The sequence below is a fragment of the Pseudorca crassidens genome, chromosome X, assembly GCF_039906515.1.
Source record: "Pseudorca crassidens isolate mPseCra1 chromosome X, mPseCra1.hap1, whole genome shotgun sequence".
Taxonomy (NCBI): domain Eukaryota; kingdom Metazoa; phylum Chordata; class Mammalia; order Artiodactyla; family Delphinidae; genus Pseudorca; species Pseudorca crassidens.
In genome coordinates, this window is record NC_090317.1 from 129,985,791 (window position 1) to 130,004,067 (window position 18,277).

At 43.6% G+C, this 18,277-nt stretch overlaps 1 protein-coding gene across 5 annotated transcripts in view; it reads right to left on the reverse strand.

Moving 5' to 3' along the window:
• The window catches only part of LOC137217388 (steryl-sulfatase-like), a 184,765-nt gene that overhangs the window by 85,588 nt on the left and 80,900 nt on the right, over nucleotides 1-18,277 (reverse strand). For all 5 annotated transcript variants that reach the window (XM_067724154.1, XM_067724156.1, XM_067724158.1 and 2 more), the window contains one exon: nucleotides 2,885-3,025. In XM_067724154.1, the coding sequence (XP_067580255.1) occupies nucleotides 2,885-3,025 (141 nt within the window). The remainder of the gene's footprint in view (nucleotides 1-2,884; nucleotides 3,026-18,277) is intronic.

The window sequence follows — 18,277 nt, forward strand, 5'->3', positions numbered from 1 at the left end:
CCCCACGAGCTACCTCCGTGCCCCAAACGAGAAAGCTCTGGGAGCAGCCTGACTCTTCTCTTGCCAACTACAGCCAAAGAGAAGCTCCTAACCAGTTCTCACCACGCTCTGCCGAATTTCCACATGGCCCCAGGGAGAACGGGGTGACGGCACCGTCCGGGGAAAGGGACGATGGGCTCCAGGTGCATTTACCAGGAATCGGTAACAAAGGGGTCACAGACTCCAGGGAAAAGGGACACAGCAACATGGAAACACGACATGCCGTGAGACACGCACACCCTCTGAGTGTCTTTTTTTTTTTCCGCTAAAGGAACACTCATTTATGGGCTGACTTCTAGGATGACGCCTTATGCAGGACAAGCCATCCTGCCACCTCTTATCCAGGACTGGTGTGGTCCATCACCTTAGGAAATCATGCCAGACTTCCTAGGCATTCAGAGGGGAAGTTCCTTCAGGGCTGGGTCCACGCTGAGTGACGATCCCTTATCCTCCAGTGGGAACCCCAGCGCCTGCCTCTCTGCCAGGCTGCTCATCTTCTATACTTCAGTTCTGAGCATAGATGGGACTCCCCCCACCCTGCCATGGCCTTCTTGTCCTGCGGGAGAGGCCTGTTCCATCTGTAGGATGTCAGTCCCTATCCCCCATCACGGCAGCTTCCTCCCTGTAAAGGGACGGAGTGGCTAACGGCACTCCCCTCCAAGACTTCTGCCTGTGGCGTGGGGCACGTATCTTGTTCCGTTGTGACGCCACTGCTTCCCTGGTTCAGCGCCCACAGGCTAGACCTGTAACAATGCATAGCTCGAAGGGGAAGATCACGGCATTGCACTGTAATGTCAAGCTGCTCGCTCATCTATTAGTTTAACTTATGCCTTTAATTCTCAACATTTCCACTTTGCTTTGGCCTTAAATTACAAGATTCTGAGAACACTGAGGCTGTCTGTATATTTGACTTAATCCCCCTAGTGCCTAGATTGGCCACTGAAAAATCTGACTCTTTTGAGGTGTGATATTATAAAACGTAAAATGGAAAATGTCCTTCAGAAAGAACTGGGGAGGAAGTGATAAATTGGAATTTGGGATTAGCAGATACAGACTAGTACATATAAAATAGATAAACAACAAGGATTTAGTGTAGGACACAGGGAACTGTATTCTTTATCTTGTAATAAACTATAGTGGAAAATGGAAAAGAGTCGGAAAAAAAGAATATCTACATATATAAATGTATGTATAAATATATACATAGTATATATATATAAATATATACATATATATTGATAGAAAACTGAACCACTGTGCTGTACACCTGAAACTAACACAATGTTGTAATCAACTATACTTCAATTAAAAAAAATAAATAAAAGAACTGGATGTTAATATGGAGGACAAGGCAGATTTAGGGTATTATTGATATGAATTCTTACTTAGGATTTTATAGCCCTTTTTTTCTTTTGGATAATTGGCAGACACTGAACCTTAAAGGCTTGACTGTGATTTTTTAATTAAGACACCTTAGTAGGAACAGTTATCTATTATCTCACTAAAGTTTAGGAATAGCATATCTAATATTATATCTAATACTCATATCATATGGTATTTTAAAATGATACTTAAAATGAAGAAAAATAAATTGTGACATCGATAAGAAAAATTACTCACAAGGTTCGTGTCTGAAATGCCTAACAGTGAGATCTAAACTTTTCACAAAATGAAGCATGAGGTGAGGAAGGAAACATACATGGTCAATTAACATTTTAAGAGAACAATGAGTGCAGATCTTATCCTTGCACGTGCTTTAAACAAAATCTAACAAACATCATAGGTCAGCATACGTTTTAAAAATAACACGTGACATCTGACACACAGAATCAGGTTGGAAGTGACGTCACATTCGGCTGCATCTTGCAGGCCGGGTCCTCCTCAAGAGTGTAATTTACTTCATGTTTGTTTGCTGTGCCACATAACGATGAAACAGACGTCCTGAGACGCACGGTCATGTTGTACAGAAGAGGAGGACCTACAGCGAGTGGTGTGAACACAAATCAGACCCCGTGGCACTCAGCGGCACGTCCTTGTGAGCTTCAGCTAATTATCTGTGGCTCTTACGAGAAAATTCTGGTGAATCCCACCCTCTCCTTTCATTTTGTTTGCGCTCATCACGTGTGAGGTGAAGCTCTCCACAGAACCACAGTTATGTCAACATTTCCCCATGATCACATAGAGAAAGTGCACCCCTAAGACCAATATTCCACTGCACCCTGACCGACTAATTCTAAACCCAAGAGCCCTACACCGGGGGGCTGGGGAACAAAACACCCTCCTCTGTCCGAGTCTGGTTCCCACTGTGTTTTCCCTACCATTGTAGTCACCCCTAGCCCTTGAAAAGTTCTGACACCATCAAACGTGACACGTGTCCCCAGGACATCTGTCCCCGGCCGGTGTGTCTGCATGAGAATCCAGCACAGCCTGGCCCAGAGGTGGAAGGAAGGTACAGAGGTGACAGCGAGGGGTTGACAAGGGGGGATGGATTGGGTCCCAATGGGAACGGAGCCAGAGGCCGAAAACAGAAGACAAAACAGAAGAGGCGAACCAAAGGGAGGGAAACATGATGATGGGAAACAAGCCACAGACTAGGGGCGAGGAAGAAAGAATTATGATGAATACCTTCCCAGTGAGCCGTCTGAGTTCATCCAACAGTGATTCGAATAGATAAGTCATCACACCTGCCTACTAACGCCTGTGTGTGTCTACATAAAGTCGTACGGGGAAGTGCGCCGTTGGGGGGCTCTGAACGTTTCCCCATGGCCTGTGCTCTGTGAACACGCGCTGCCCATCCCAGGACGGCGGCTCGTGAAGGGAGCCCTGTGTTTACACGTCACCCAACCTGAGGGTCTTGTTTCCATAGCAGCCAGGATCCCCAATGCCAAGGTCGTCGGCCATCAGCAGGACGAAGTTGGGCGTTGACACCGCATGGCTCCGTGCCTCATAGATGAACAGCAGCAGAAGCAAAAGCGTCCTCATCTTCCTGCAAAGGGCAAGGGGAAGAGAGACATGAAGGATGCTGGCCTGAGGCGGCCTACCCTCCTTCTCTGCGACCCTCCCCCTCCTCCCAGTAGAGGACGTTCTGTCGACCCGGCCACCCCCGACGACAAGGGCTGCAAAGCATCTAAGACATCACGCAGCGAAGAACTATCCTCTCTGTCCTGTGTGTCTGTTTCCAAAACAAACACTTCTTTCTCCCTGGATAGCAGTGACCTCTCCTTTCTACCCCAAACCAAAACATAGGCTCTGTCTAGAAAAATGAAGACACAATCATCTCTTTATGGAAGGCAGGCTCTGTGTCATCAGCTGAAAGTTCTCTGCACTAAAAAAAACCCGGGCATTTCAGGACAATCCAATTGTCAATGTCAAATCCTTTCTAAAACTAGCCACGAGTTTCGGCGTAGCGGCTTTTCAAAGGGAAACACGTAGAGTTGGGCATGATGCAAACCTTTCCAAGCTCAAGGAAGACATGGTTCACAGGTGGGGCAGCTCTGGGTGCTAGTAGGTGGCAGCAAACGCAGTGGAGGGGAGGGAAAATCCATCCACCTTCTATGGCTGTCATCCCAACGCACACTCACCCCCCTGCCCCGGCATTTCACCCCTTTCAAGAACGACGGGCCGGAGGACTTTGGGGGTGGATGCACACCTGAAACTCCTGCTCTGATGCCCGTAGGAACTACCAAGTGAACACTCAGGAGAGAGACAGAACCTGCCCGCGTCTGAGCAGCTGGGGGCAGAAGCATCCTCAGGCCTCTCCCCTTGGGTGGGGTTCAACATTCTCGGGGCCAGAACAAGGGGCCAGACCGAGGGATGGCCTGAGCTATCGCTCACCTCGAGAGAACTCAGGACTTAGGGAAACGAGAGGAAACCTTAGCAGAACCTGCGGCATCAGGAACTCATCGGGGGCGGGAAGGGGCCTGGGACGTGCAAACTCCACGGGAGCTGTGGGGTTCCACAGGAGGCATGATGGCCACATGCAGCAGAAATCCCATGAGAGTTTCGTCGGAGCAAACAACACGGGTGCTGCTTCCAGAGGACACCCGGACGCCAACCCAGCCACCCTCACGTGGTCCTCTTCTTTTACTGCACCCCCTTGCTCTCCGTAACACGGATCCTCACCTAGAGTGGGATGTGGAAAGACAGCCCAGCCCCTAAAGATGTGCAGGCCCTCATCCCTGGAGCCCCCTTGGAACGGGACGGTTCTCTGTCATGGGAGCTGTGCTGTGCCGGGACCCCTGGACCCACTCACTCGATGCCTGCAGCGCACCCTCCCACCCTGACTTGTGCCACCAAAAAGTCTCCCGACGCTGCCTCATGTCCCCTGGGGCATGAAGTCACCCCCAGTGCAGAACCACCGAGTCACCGCCGGCCCATCACCCTCTTCATCATCTGTAAAATCATCGGCGAAACCTTCGCTCCTGTAGGTACACGGTGACGACTCACTCCCTTGCTGTCATAGGCGGGCAGCTTGGCTTCTGTGGAGGGATTCGGAAGCTCCAGCCCATCTGAGCAACTGACTTTCTCCTTTGCACCCACTAGTACATCTTCAATGCTAACAGATCACATTCCTCAGCCATCCCGTGTCCCTGTCGGTCACAGAAGCCCTTGCATTCCTAGGCATGTAGGCAACAAGCTCAAAGAGGCTCTTCAAAGAGGACCTTAGGCTCTGAGCATTCCTTTTCGTCTTGCCTCACCTGTGACTTATCTGTCTCTGGTCCACGTGGAACATTTCTCCCCACCACACCTTTTCATCAGATGTTCTGCTCTCCGACCAGTCATCTTGCCAGTTGCCTTTCTGAGTCCAGATCAAAGGACCCTCACCCCGAGTGCGTGGGTAACTTGGAGCCATACCTTTCTCTCTTGACCTACTTTCAGTCTCCCCTCTCTGTCTCTCAAGGATCTTTTCACAAAGGCAAACTCGGCACCCTTTGTCTAAAGATAACGAACCAGGGAAATGTGACCATTCAACGCGCTCTTCTAGAGCTCACTCTCTCATTCCTGTCTCCCGCGTGCTCTCTTTGGTGGCCTGTCTTTGTCGGGGAGTAGAGGCATGAGGGCAGAATGAAGAGTCAAGGGTCTCGTAGCAGCTCAGGCCAGCCGCTACGAGGCCTGGGCCACCTCCTTGCATGGGTGACTCATCCACATTTCACCAAGATGCCATCTCTGCGGTTGGGCAGTCAAATAAACGCCTGTTTTGTTTTGTTTTTTTTTTCAGTGCAGAGAACTTTCAGCTGATGACACAGAGCCCACCTCCCATAAAAAGATGGAAAGAAAGGGTCTCCATGACACCAAGATCCCCGCACCCCCATGTTCGTCACGGCATTATTCACAATAGTCAACACACAGAGACAACCTTAGTGTCCACGCACGGATGAAGGGATAAAGACAATGTGATACAATGGAAAGTTACTCAGCCTGGAAAAGAAAGAAATCCTGCCACTTGTGACAATATGGGTGAACCTGAAGGACGTTATCCTAAAGGAAATAAGCCAATAACAGAAGCACACATACCGCATGATCTCACTCCTATGTAGAGTCTAAAAAGAGAAAGTTCAACTCATAGAAACAGAGAGTATAACTGCGGTTGCCCCGGGCGGACGGGGGGCGGTGGCACAGAAGAAATGGGGAGATATTGCTCAAAGGGTATAAGCTTCCAGTTATAAGATGAATAAGTTCCGGGAAGTAATGTGCAGCAAGGTAACTATAATTAATAACACTGTATTGTATACTTGAAATCTGCTTAAACAGTAGATCTTAAGCACTCTATCCATAAAAAAAAGTCTTAACTGTGTGGGGTGACCAATGCGTTAACTAACTTGACAGTGGGAATCCCTTCATAACGTATATGTCTATCAAATCACCATATTTAAATATACGCAATTTTATTTGTCAATTATACCTCAACTGAGCTGGAAAAAAAGAGAATATCCCCTTTCCCTCCTTCTAAGAAAAAGAAAAAGAAATAAAGTGTTTCCAAAATGATAAAGTACCAGACAAATGTAACTTGTTAGGAGAATTTTTGTCTTTCGATAGCTTTGCAGCTAAAAGCCATTCACTGCCAATTCAACCAAATCCATTTCCACAAATGCCTATGAGGTAAAAATTGGCTAAAAGACACCATGATGGTCTTGTGATGGTTTCATGGTTGAATGAGACACTGAATCACCCTGCAAGGCTCCAAGTGGCCAAACGAGATCTTCCATGAAGCCACTGAAACAAGTGACAGATGTGGCTTCTGCAGATGAGTTCTGATCCTGGTTCCCCTGTTTTACAGTGGTGAAACCGCAGGACATTTACTTAGCCTCTTTGTCATCATTTTCTTCTGTAAAATGGGGATTATTGTGAGGATAACATGATATACTTAGCACTATGACTCAGTAAGGGACTCGTAGGTGCCAGTACTTGTTGGCTGCAGTTATCAGCAGCATTACTATAATTTTGTGTAGACTCTAATAAGTACAGTCACACAGCTTTAAATGAAGATGTGGGAGGCCAACTAAAAGATGGCCTGATGACACCCTTCCTGGTACTCACATCTTGCATAGTCCCCTCCCCATGAATGTGGCTGGACTTTGCAACTTGGTTCTGACTAAAAGAAGATGAAAACAGTGATGTGACATCACTTCTGTGATGAGGCTGCAAACGACTATGACCTCTGTCTTTCCAGCAGACTCTACTTCTTGCTGGATTTTGATTAGCTGAGTTGCCACATTGGAGAGACCCCCATGATGAGGAACTGAGGAAGGCCTCCAGCCAAGAGCCAGCAAGGACATGAGACTCTCACGCCACCAGCCTACAAGGAACTGAACCCTGCCTACAAGGATCTTACTGAGCCTGGAAACAGAGCTTGCCTCTGTTGAACCAGTGTTGAACCAGTGGATGAGACCACCATCCAGGCTGGTACCTTGATCCAAGGAGAGGAGCCAGGTAAGCTGTGCCTGGGTTCCTGACCCATTGAGACGGTGAGATAACAAATGTGTGTCACTTTGAGCTGCCAAGCTTGGGGGCTGTTTGTTACACAGCAGTAGGTAACTAATACAAAGTGCAGTAGTTTAAGATGGGAAGTTCAGCTGTGCTGATGAGGACCTGAAAAAAGCGTTCCATGCTGGTGGCTCAGAAGGTCATGCTGAATGTATTTTAAGAAGATGTTTCATTATTAATGAGTAGGAGGAATTTATATAAGTAATTTAAAGATACATGGCTCAACTTTTATTTAACATAGTTTTGGAAGTCCTAGCCATTGCAATCAGAGAAGAAAAAGAAATAAAGGGAATCGAAATTGGAACAGAAGATGTACAACTGTCACTCTGTGCAGATGACATGATGCTCTACATAGAAAATCCTAAAGATGCCACCAGAAAACTAGTAGAGCTCATCAAAGAATTTGGTAAAGTTGCAGGACGCAAAATTAATACACAGAAATCTCTTGCATTCCTATACACTAACAATGAAAGATCAGAAAGAGAGATTAAGGAAACAATCCCATTCACCATTGCATCAAAAAGAATAAAATACCTAGGAGTAACCTGCCTAAGGAGGTGAAAGACTTGTACTCAGAAAACTATAACACAGAGAGTCCCATACAGGATAAATCCAAGGAGAAATACGCCAAGACACATATTAATCAAACTGTCAAAAATTAAATACAAAGAAAACATATTAAAAGCAGCAAGGAAAAAACAACAAATAACACACAAGGGAATCCCCATAAGGTTAACAGCTGATCTTTCAGCAGAAACTCTGCAAGCCAGAAGGGAGTGGCAGGACATATTGAAAGTGTTGAAGGAGAAAAACCTGCAACCAAGATTACTCTACCCAGCAAGGATCTCATTCAGATTTGATGGAGAAATTAAAACCTTTACAGACAAGCAAAAGCTGAGAGAGTTCAGCACCACCAAACCAGCTCTACAACAACTGCTAAAGGAACTTCTCTAGGCAAGAAACACAAAAGAAGGAAAAGACCTACAATACCGAACCCAAAACAATTAAGAAAATGGGAATAGGAACACACATATCGATAATTACCTTAAATGTAAATGGACTAAATGCTCCCACCAAAAGACACAGATTGACTGAATGGATACAAAAACAAGACGCATATATTTGCTGTCTACAAGAGACCCACTTCAGACCTAGAGACACATACAGACTGAAAGTAAGGGGATGGAAAAAGGTATTTCATGCAAATGGAAACCAAAAGAAAGCTGGAGTAGCAATTCTCATATCAGACAAAATAGACTTTAAAACAAAGACTATTAGAAGAGACAAAGAAGGACACTACATAATGATCAAGGGATCAATCCAAGAGGAAGATATAACAATTGTAAATATTTATGCACCCAACATAGGTGCACCTCAATACATAAGGCAAATACTGACAACCATAAAAGGGGAAATCGACAGTAACACATTCATAGTAGGGGACTTTAACACCCCACTTTCACCAATGGACAGATCATCCAAAATGAAAATAAATAAGGAAACACAAGCTTTAAATGATACATTAAACAAGATGGAGTTAATTGATAATTATAGGACATTCCATCCAAAAACAACAGAATACACGTTTTTCTCAAGTGCTCATGGAACATTCTCCAGGATAGATCATATCTTGGGTCACAAATCAAGCCTTGGTAAATTTAAGAAAATTGAAATTGTATCAAGTATCTTTTCTGACCACAACGCCAGGAGACTAGATATCAATTACAGGAAAAGATCTGTAAAAAATACAAACACATGGAGGCTAAACAATACACTACTTAATAATGAAGTGATCACTGAAGAAATCAAAGAGGAAATCAAAAAATACCTAGAAACAAATGACAATGGAGACACAACGACCCAAAACCTGTGGGATGCAGCAAAAGCAGTTCTAAGGGGGAAGTTTATAGCAATACAAGCCCACCTTAAGAAGCAGGAAACATCTCGAATAAACAACCTAACCTTGCACCTCAAGCAATTAGAGAAAGAAGAACAAAAAAACCCCAAAGCTAGCAGAAGGAAAGAAATCATAAAAATCAGATCAGAAATAAATGAAAAAGAAATGAAGGAAACAATAGCAAAGATCAATAAAACTAAAAGCTGGTTCTTTGAGAAGATAAACAAAATAGATAAACCACTAGCCAGACTCATCAAGAAAAAAAGGGAGAAGACTCAAATCAATAGAATTAGAAATGAAAAAGGAGAGGTAACAACTGACACTGCAGAAATAAAAGAGATCATGAGAGATTACTACAAGCAACTCTATGCCAATAAAATGGACAATCTGGAAGAAATGGACAAATTCGTAGAAATGCACAACCTGCCAAGACTGAATCAGGAAGAAATAGAAAATATGAACAGACCAATCACAAGCACTGAAATTGAAACTGTGATTAAAAATCTTCCAACAAACAAAGGCCAGGACCAGATGGCTTCACAGGCGAATTCTATCAAACATTTAGAGAAGAGCTAACACCTATCCTTCTCAAACTCTTCCAAAATATAGCAGAGGGAGGAACACTCCCAAACTCCTTCTACGAGGCCACCATCACCTTGATACCAAAACCAGACAAGGATGTCACAAAGAAAGAAAACTACAGGCCAATATCACTGATGAACATAGATGCAAAAATCCTCAACAAAATACTAGCAAACAGAATCCAACAGCACATGAAAAGGATCATACACCATGATCAAGTGGGGTTTATTCCAGGAATGCAAGGATTCTTCAATATACGCAGATCTATCAATGTGATAAACCATATTAACAAACTGAAGGAGAAAAACCATATGATCATCTCAATAGATGCAGAGAAAGCTTTTGACAAAATTCAACACCCATTTATGATAAAAACCCTGCAGAAAGTAGGCATAGAGGGAACTTTCCTCAACATAATAAAGGCCATATATGACAAGCCCACAGCAAAGATCATCCCCAATGGTGAAAAACTGAAAGCATTTCCACTAAGATCAGGAAAAAGACAAGGTTGCCCACTCTCATCACTATTATTCAACATAGTTTTGGAAGTTTTAGCCACAGCAATCAGAGAAGAAAAGGAAATAAAAGGAATCCAAATCGGAAAAGAAGAAGTAAAGCTGTCACTGTTTGCAGATGACATGATCCTATACATAGAGAATCCTAAAGATGCTACCAGAAAACTACTAGAGCTAATCAATGAATTTTGTAAAGTGGCGGGATACAAAATTAATGCACAGAAATCTCTGGCATTCCTATACACTAATGATGAAAAATCTGAAAGTGAAATCAAGAAAACACTCCCATTTACCATTGCAACAAAAAGAATAAAATATCTAGGAATAAACCTACCTAAGGAGACAAAAGATCTGTATGCAGAAAATTATAAGACACTGATGAAAGAAATCAAAGATGACACAAACAGATGGAGAGATATACCATGTTCCTGGATTGGAAGAATCAACATTGTGAAAATGACTATACTACCCAAAGCAATCTACAGATTCAATGCAATCCCTATCCAATTACCAATGGCATTTTTTTACAGAACTAGAACAAAAAATTTTACAATTTGTATGGAAACACAAAAGACCCTGAATAGCCAAAGCAATCTTGAGAAAGAAGAACAGAGCTGGAGGAATCAGGCTCCCTGACTTCAGACTATACTACAAAGCTACACAGTCATCAAGACAGTACAGTACTGGCACAAAATCAGAAATATAGATCAATGGAACAGGATAGTAAGCCCAGAGATAAACCCACGCACTTATGGTTACCTAATCTAAGACAAAGGAGGCAAGAATATACAAGGGAGAAAAGACAGTCTCTTCAATAAGTGGTGCTGGGAAAACGGGACAGCTACATGTAAAAGAATGAAATTAGAACACTCCCTAACACCATATACAAAAATAAACTCAAAATGGATTAAAGACTTAAATGTAAGGCCAGATAAACTCTTAGAGGAAAACACAGGCAGAACACTCTTTGACATAAATCACAGCAAGATCCTTTTTGATCCATCTCCTAGAGTAATGAAAATAAAACAAAAATAAACAAATGGGACCTAATGAAACTTAACAGCTTTTGCACAGCAAAGGAGACCATAAATAAAACAAAAAGACAACCCTCAGAATGGGAGAAAATATTTGCAAACAAAGCAACTGACAAGGGATCAATCTCCAAAATACACAAACAGCTCATGCAGCTCAATATCAAAAAAAAAACAAAACCAAACAAACCAATCAAACAATGGGCGGAAGACCTAAACAGACATTTCTCCAAAGAAGACATATGGATGGTCAAGAGGCACATGAAAAGATGCTCAACATCACTAATTATTAGAGAAATGCAAATCAAAACTATAATGAGGTGTCACCTCACAAGAATCAGAATGCCCATCATCGAAAAATCTACAAACAATAAATGCTGGAGACGGTGTGGAGAAAAGGGAACCTTCCTACACTGTTGGTGGGAATGTAAACTGGTACAGCCACTATGGAGGTTCCTTAAAAAACTAAAAATAGGGCTTCCCTGGTGGTGCAGTGGTTGAGAGTCCGCCTGCCGATGCAGGGGACACGGGTTCGTGCCCTGGTCCGGGAAGATCCCACATGCCGCGGAGTGGCTGGGCCCGTGAGCCATGGCCACTGAGCCTGCGCGTCCAGAGCCTGTGCTCTGCAGCGGGAGAGGCCACGGCAGTGAGAGGCCCGTGTACCGCAAAAAAAAAAAAAAAAAAATAGAGCTACCATATGACCCAGCAATCCCACTCTTGGGCATATATCTGGAGAAAACCATAATTCAAAAGGATGCATGCACCCTAATGTTCATTGCAGCACTATCTACAATAGCCAGGACACGGAAGCAGCCTAAATGTCCACTGACAGAGGAATGGATAAAGAAGATGTGGTACATATATAGAATGGAATATTACTCAGCCATAAAAAGGAATGAAATAATGCCATTTGCAGTGACATGGATGGACCTAGAGACTGTCATACAGAGTGAAGTAAGTCAAAAAGATAAAGACAAATACTGTATAATATTGCTTATAGGTGGAGCCTAGAAAAATGGTACTGATGAACTTATTTGCAAAGCAGAAATAGATCACAGATGTAGAAAACAAATGCATGGATACCAAGGGGGAAAGGGGGTGGAGTGCGATGAATTGGGAGATTGGGATTGACATGTACACACTACTATATATAAAAGAGATAACTAATAAGGACCTGCTGTATAGCACAGGGAACTCCACTCAGTACTGTGTCATGGGCTCTATGGGAAAAGAATCTAAAAAAAGAGGGGCTATAGGTGTATGTATGACTGACTCACCTTTCTGTACAGCAGAAACTAAGACAACTCTGTAAAGCAACTATACTCCAATGAAAGTTAATGAAAAAAAGACCAAGCTCACTCCCGAAGCAAAAATCAATGAAATAAAAAGTAAAGACACATGGCTCAGCTCACCCACCATGTGAAAAATGAATTTTTGTTTTACAATTGAAAGTTGAAGATACCAGAAGAGGAATAAATGTTCTTATGGCAGACACGTGTGAAAGAGATTAAATGGTGTGAAACTGAGACTCTGTGTGAATCTTAAGTAAGTCCCAGCCCCAAATCCAGCTACTCAGAGACCTGCTTCGGGCTACTACGCTTGTACTGTACACAAAAATCAAATATGATTTCTTTTCAAATAATGTTTTCTTCATTCTGTATTTACTTATATTCTAAGTGTACACAAGAAAAAACACACAAACCAACCATTCAGAGAACCACTCAGGTCCTGTGTTTCTCTCCAGGTTTTTCTTTTTCCTATGCTTGTGTCAACAGCTGAATGCACAGCACTCCTATGACTCTGTGCCCTGGATGCTGTTTTCGTTTTTCCATGCAGATCTCTCACTATAGGGCGGAGAAAAGTCTAAGAAAGAGAAGGGGTCAGACGTGGAAGGCACTGTCAGCACACGAAGGACGTTCATTTTTATCCAGAAGTGATGGAGAGACAGTAAAGATTTTAAGGAGGCGGGGGACAGGCAGGTTTGATTTCCACTGAGATGGTCATTCTGCTACTCTGTGGCGGATGGATTGGCACAGGCTGGAGTGGACATGAAGATAAAGGCCACGACCCTACAAAGATGTCGGTACCCAGAGTAGGTGGGGACAGGCAGCAGAGGAGAACGGAACTGCATTGAGACGCAATCAGTAGACCTCGGTAACTAACGGGACAGGAAGTGTCAGGAAGAGAGGGCCATGAATGGTACTTCAACTTTGCTCTGTGGAAACAGACAGGGGCCGTTAGCTGTCAAAGAGCACAATAAAGGAGAAAACATTTGGGGTTTAAGATTTTGAATCCTCTCCATGTTAGGATGTTGCTGTAGTAAGGACCCATTGTACACATGGGTGCTCTTTGGGAAAAAAAAAGGCATTCCAATTTTCTGTGCTGTTCAGTGAGAGGGTTAGTTTACGTGTAAAACTTTTTTCTTTTTTTTGTTTTTTTCGGTACGCGGGCCTCTCACTGTTGTGGCCTCTCCCGTTGTGGAGCACAGGCTCTGGACGCGCAGGCTCAGCGGCCATGGCTCACGGGCCCAGCCGCTCCGCGGCATGTGGGATCTTCCCGGACCGGGGCACGAACCCATGTCCCCTGCATCGGCAGGCGGACTCTCAACCACTGCGCCACCAGGGAAGTCCCTATGTGTAAAATCTTTTAATTGAACTCCAATAGGGCAAAAGTCCGCTAATAATTATTAATATCTATATTAATTTCCGAATTGCCAAATGGTTTTGGTTCGCTCACTGGGACCGTGTATCATTAGTTATAGGTCCAAAATGTGTCTGGGGTAGATATTACTAAGGCTAATGTGAGAAATACCACCTAGTCCAATAAAGAATGTTTCAAATTTTATGTTTCTTAATAGCACTTACAATCCCACTGCATTTGAATTATTATTGTCTGAAGTGACCAGAATTTATTTTTTCCCCACAAACATGGATTAGTACAAAGTGCTTCTAAAGACGTTTCAAAAAAAGTTAAATAAAAGTGCTCCAAGATATTAAGAGTATAGCACATTCACTTCTGAAAAACAGCGTAATGTCTCCCCTGCAAAAACTAAATTATTTTTCTGAACAACCTTAATTTGGCAAAAAAGCAAGAAAAAAAAAAAACTTTTTTGAGAATGCAGCTATTCCTAAAACAGAATTATTGTGAAGCGGAGAGAGAAAAGAACATTTTCATAACTAGAGATGTAATTACATTAAATTTGTCCATTAAAAGAATATTAACACTGCACGTACGTGACAGAAACTTTACCACAGCAAAACCAAAATGTCCCCGATCTAGTTGCTTGATGCGGAAAAGGATTATTGGAAACAGAGAAAAACCTACATTGCAAACCACACTTTGTTTAGAAGAAATGCCATCTTTGTTCAACCCAAGCTATGTATCATCAATGAAATTTGCTTAACAAAGTGTTACCTAATAAATGTCCTATTTTAAATCCGTGAAGAAAAATAGTCTGACATCAGGGCAGCAAAAACCCCAAATGAATATGTGTTTAAACAGCTGTTTCTATAGATTTAAATACCTATTCAGATTGCTGTGTTTTTTCTAATATAAATATTCACGTCGTATTTATTTAGCGAACCCCGGTTTTTAGTGACTGTGCAACCCTGGCTGGGACTCTGGTCTGTGACTTTCAGGATACTCAAGTACACCCAGTACAGTTAAAGGAACTGTGCTGAGTATTAATAAAGAAAGGTTAACTTTAAAAAAGTAAGTCTCACCCAACCTCTCTGTTGACATTTGAAATCTTCCGAACGGTTGGGGAGACAGTCAGTTCTGGATGTTTGAAGACTCTCATGGCTCTCACTCACTTCTTCCCTTGCTCCTGAGTCCAGCTGATGCAGCAAGACACAGGAGGGAGGGCAGCAAAGCAAGGAACCCAGATGGGACCCCGCCCCCGCCATGCCCATGCTGTCACCCTGTCTGTGTAGGTCTCCATTCCCACACAATAAGAGGGCCCCCGGCATGTCTAAAAGCCCACCCTGTTTCTGTGCCCACACCTGATGGTTCTCTACGTCTGCCTGGAAATGACTCTGCATTGTTTTCCAATGAGATACCAGAGGGACCGACTCTGACAGCATCATCACAGAGCAAAATAGTCCCTGAAAACTGTAAAAACCAGACTCTGAAAAGCATGCGACAGCCCATCCTGTTTGAGTTCCTGAAAAGCATTTCCCCCGCCGCTGACCGTCAGGGTCAATCTCTGGCTGCGTCAAACTGCACTGGGTACCTCAGCAAAGGCGGAGTGTTCACCTTGAGATAGAGAAACAGAAAAGGCAGGTGCCCTGGCTGGGCTCCGGCTGATTTAATGGCACAGATGTGACTGTGTTTGGCATGAGATGAGATCCCTGCCGGCCCAGTCCAGAAACTGGGGAATTTCTCACGCAAAGGTACCAACGGTCCTGCCATGGCTTAAAGACCCAACCAGGCAAGGCAGCTGAAAGGGAGCCTGCTGCTGGAGCTCAGAGCAGCAGACAAATACAAATTCAACCCCAGTTGGAAGAGTAAGAGCAGAAGGCTTCAGAATGAGACAGCAACGGCAAAAAGCAGCAAAAACAACTCTCACCCCTCTCATGGCATCAAACTGTTAGCCTGGAGGCGCCCGTTTTATACAGATTGCTACCTACTTCTCACAACCAACGGCGCAGGCTGTTACTGTGCCCATTTTACAGATGAGCAAAGTGAGGCTGAGAGGTGACGTTATCTGCTGGAGGACATGTAGCCAGTGAATGATGGGGCGGGGGTCACAGCCCAGCTCTGTGGGACGCCAACTCCATTCCGAGACAAACGTGAGGAGAACTGTCCAGCTAAGAGCGGTCTGTAGGGACCGCCTAGAAAGGGGGCCGGGGCCACGTATGCAGGCAGGGAGGATCCTATTTCATTTTATACACGGTGGCGTTATTTGAATACTCATGACGCACTGGGTACGTTGAAAATTATTTTTGACTGTGATAAAATCCACATAACGAAATTTACCATCTTAACCATTTTTAAGCGTACATTTCAGGGGCATTAAGTACATTCATCTTGTTGAAAACGATCCCCCCCCACCCATCTCCAGAACTCTTCATCTTGCAAAACGGAAATTCTGTCCCTGTTAAACAACCCCTCATTTTCTTCTCCCCCAGCCCCTGGCACCCAGCATTCTCCTTTCTGTCTCTAGCAATCTGATGACTGTGGGTGCCTCTCACCAGTGGAATCACACAGTATTTGTCCTTCTGCATCTGACTTATATCACTGACCACAATGTCAAGGTTCATCTGTGTCGCAGTGTCACGATGTCCTTGCTTTTTAAGGCTGAATCATATTCTGTTGCATGGATAGAGCACATTTTGTTTATCCATTTGTCTGTTGATGGTAATTAGTTTTAAAAGACCAAATATAGAAAATGAGACACCAAATCGTTAACCACTATTAACTCTCGCCCTGGTCTTCTGACCACTGTTAGAAAGTTCTCTTTTTTGGCTGTTTGAAGGGTTAAAATTTGCGAACACCTAGAGATTTTGAAATTATATAATACACCTGTTCATAACATGTTTGATCACTCTGAGCTGTATAGTGCTATCTTTGCTATCTATACATACCTATATAGGATGACAAATACATACTACATACATATATATAGTGACCAGCAGTATGCCAAAATATATATCTCAGTTCATAAATAGGTTACACACATACACATACACATCACCTTGTATTCATATGTTGAAATGTCTATGACTATCAATGTTTGATAAAAGTTAACACTTCAGTGTTTTCCCAAATTTACAAAAGAAACTTTTGTTGCTGCTGATGCATTATTTTCAGTCTAAGTAGCTGAATATCTCGTGGCCAGATGTCTACAACTAAAGGTTCACTTCTAAGACAAAGGAAGATTAGCAATTCACATACTCTGCAAGTAATAATTCGTAATTATCGTGAGCAAATATTGAATCGTGTTCTCATGCTACCCGGAAGATATATTACATCATGGAGCTTTGATAAAATGTCATTTAAAAAAAATTTTATTGGAGTATAGTTGATTTACCATGTTGTGTTAGTTTCAGGTATACAGCACAGTAAAATGTCATTCTGCAATGAGTGGATTGCCTTTTAAGATAAGAGGTTGTCTTAACCCTCAACTGCTTTTTTCCCAAAGCAAAGGAAAAATGCCTTTTGAGATGGAGCTGTGCTAAATCTAGCACGTTCACAAATGTGAACAAACAACGCAGAGAATCCCTGCTACAGCTTAATTCCCTTGCACTTTCTTACACTTTGGAAGGCTAAGCGTTTTTAAAACAGTGTTCTTTATGCGCTTTCAAAGTTCTGTAATTAAGAGATGCCTCCTGGGACCTCCCTGGTGGTCTCCAGTGGTTAGGACTCTGCACTTCCACTGCCGTGGGCCCAGGGTTCAATCCCTGGCTGGGGAACTAAGATCCCACATGCAAGTCCACCTCCCCCCCACCAAAACAAAAATCAAGTAGGTACACTGAAAAAAAAAAAGAGAGAGAGGGAGAGAGAGGCCACCCATAGATAAAGCCAGGTGGAATTAATTGTAACAGCGTTTGTTATGACCATGCACGTCCCTCCTGTAGACTTCCACTTGGAATGCATCTGAGTGACTTCGTCAACGGGATTCTCCCCTTGCTGCTCCCGTTCTAACTACTCCAGCGAGATCCCGAAGGCCCAGGATCTGTGGCACGTCTGTGCACAGGGCACTTATCGTTAAGACAACTGTGTGGGACGAAGCCATCTCTCTCTTGCTCTGCCTAATAATCTGCTCAACCTCCAGTCCTAAGGGCTGTGCCATTATCCACCACGCATCACGGCTCACCTCAGGTTTTCATTCATTTACAACTGGCTGAATTCTACAAAGAAAACTGTGTAACCGGAGTGGTCCTCAAAATTCTGGGGAGAGTCACCCTAGCTGGAGAGTTCTTGGTCCCAGAGAATAATGAGCAGATAGACCATGACACTGGGATATGGAAGGAAGGGTGAGAAAGCCAGGTTTGGATGACCTCTCTAATGCTAAGAGTGATTTAGAGAAGGATTCTGTAAGAAAAACATATATAGAAACGGCTAAGATCAGGAGGTCTGCATGTTCCCCAAATCATATGTGGAAATGCTAACTCCCAATGTGATGCTATTTGGAGGTGGAGCCTTTGGGAGGTGATGAGGTCATGATGAGGGTGGAGCCCTCATGAATGGGATTAGTGTCCTTACGCTAGAGGCTCCAGAGAGCTCCC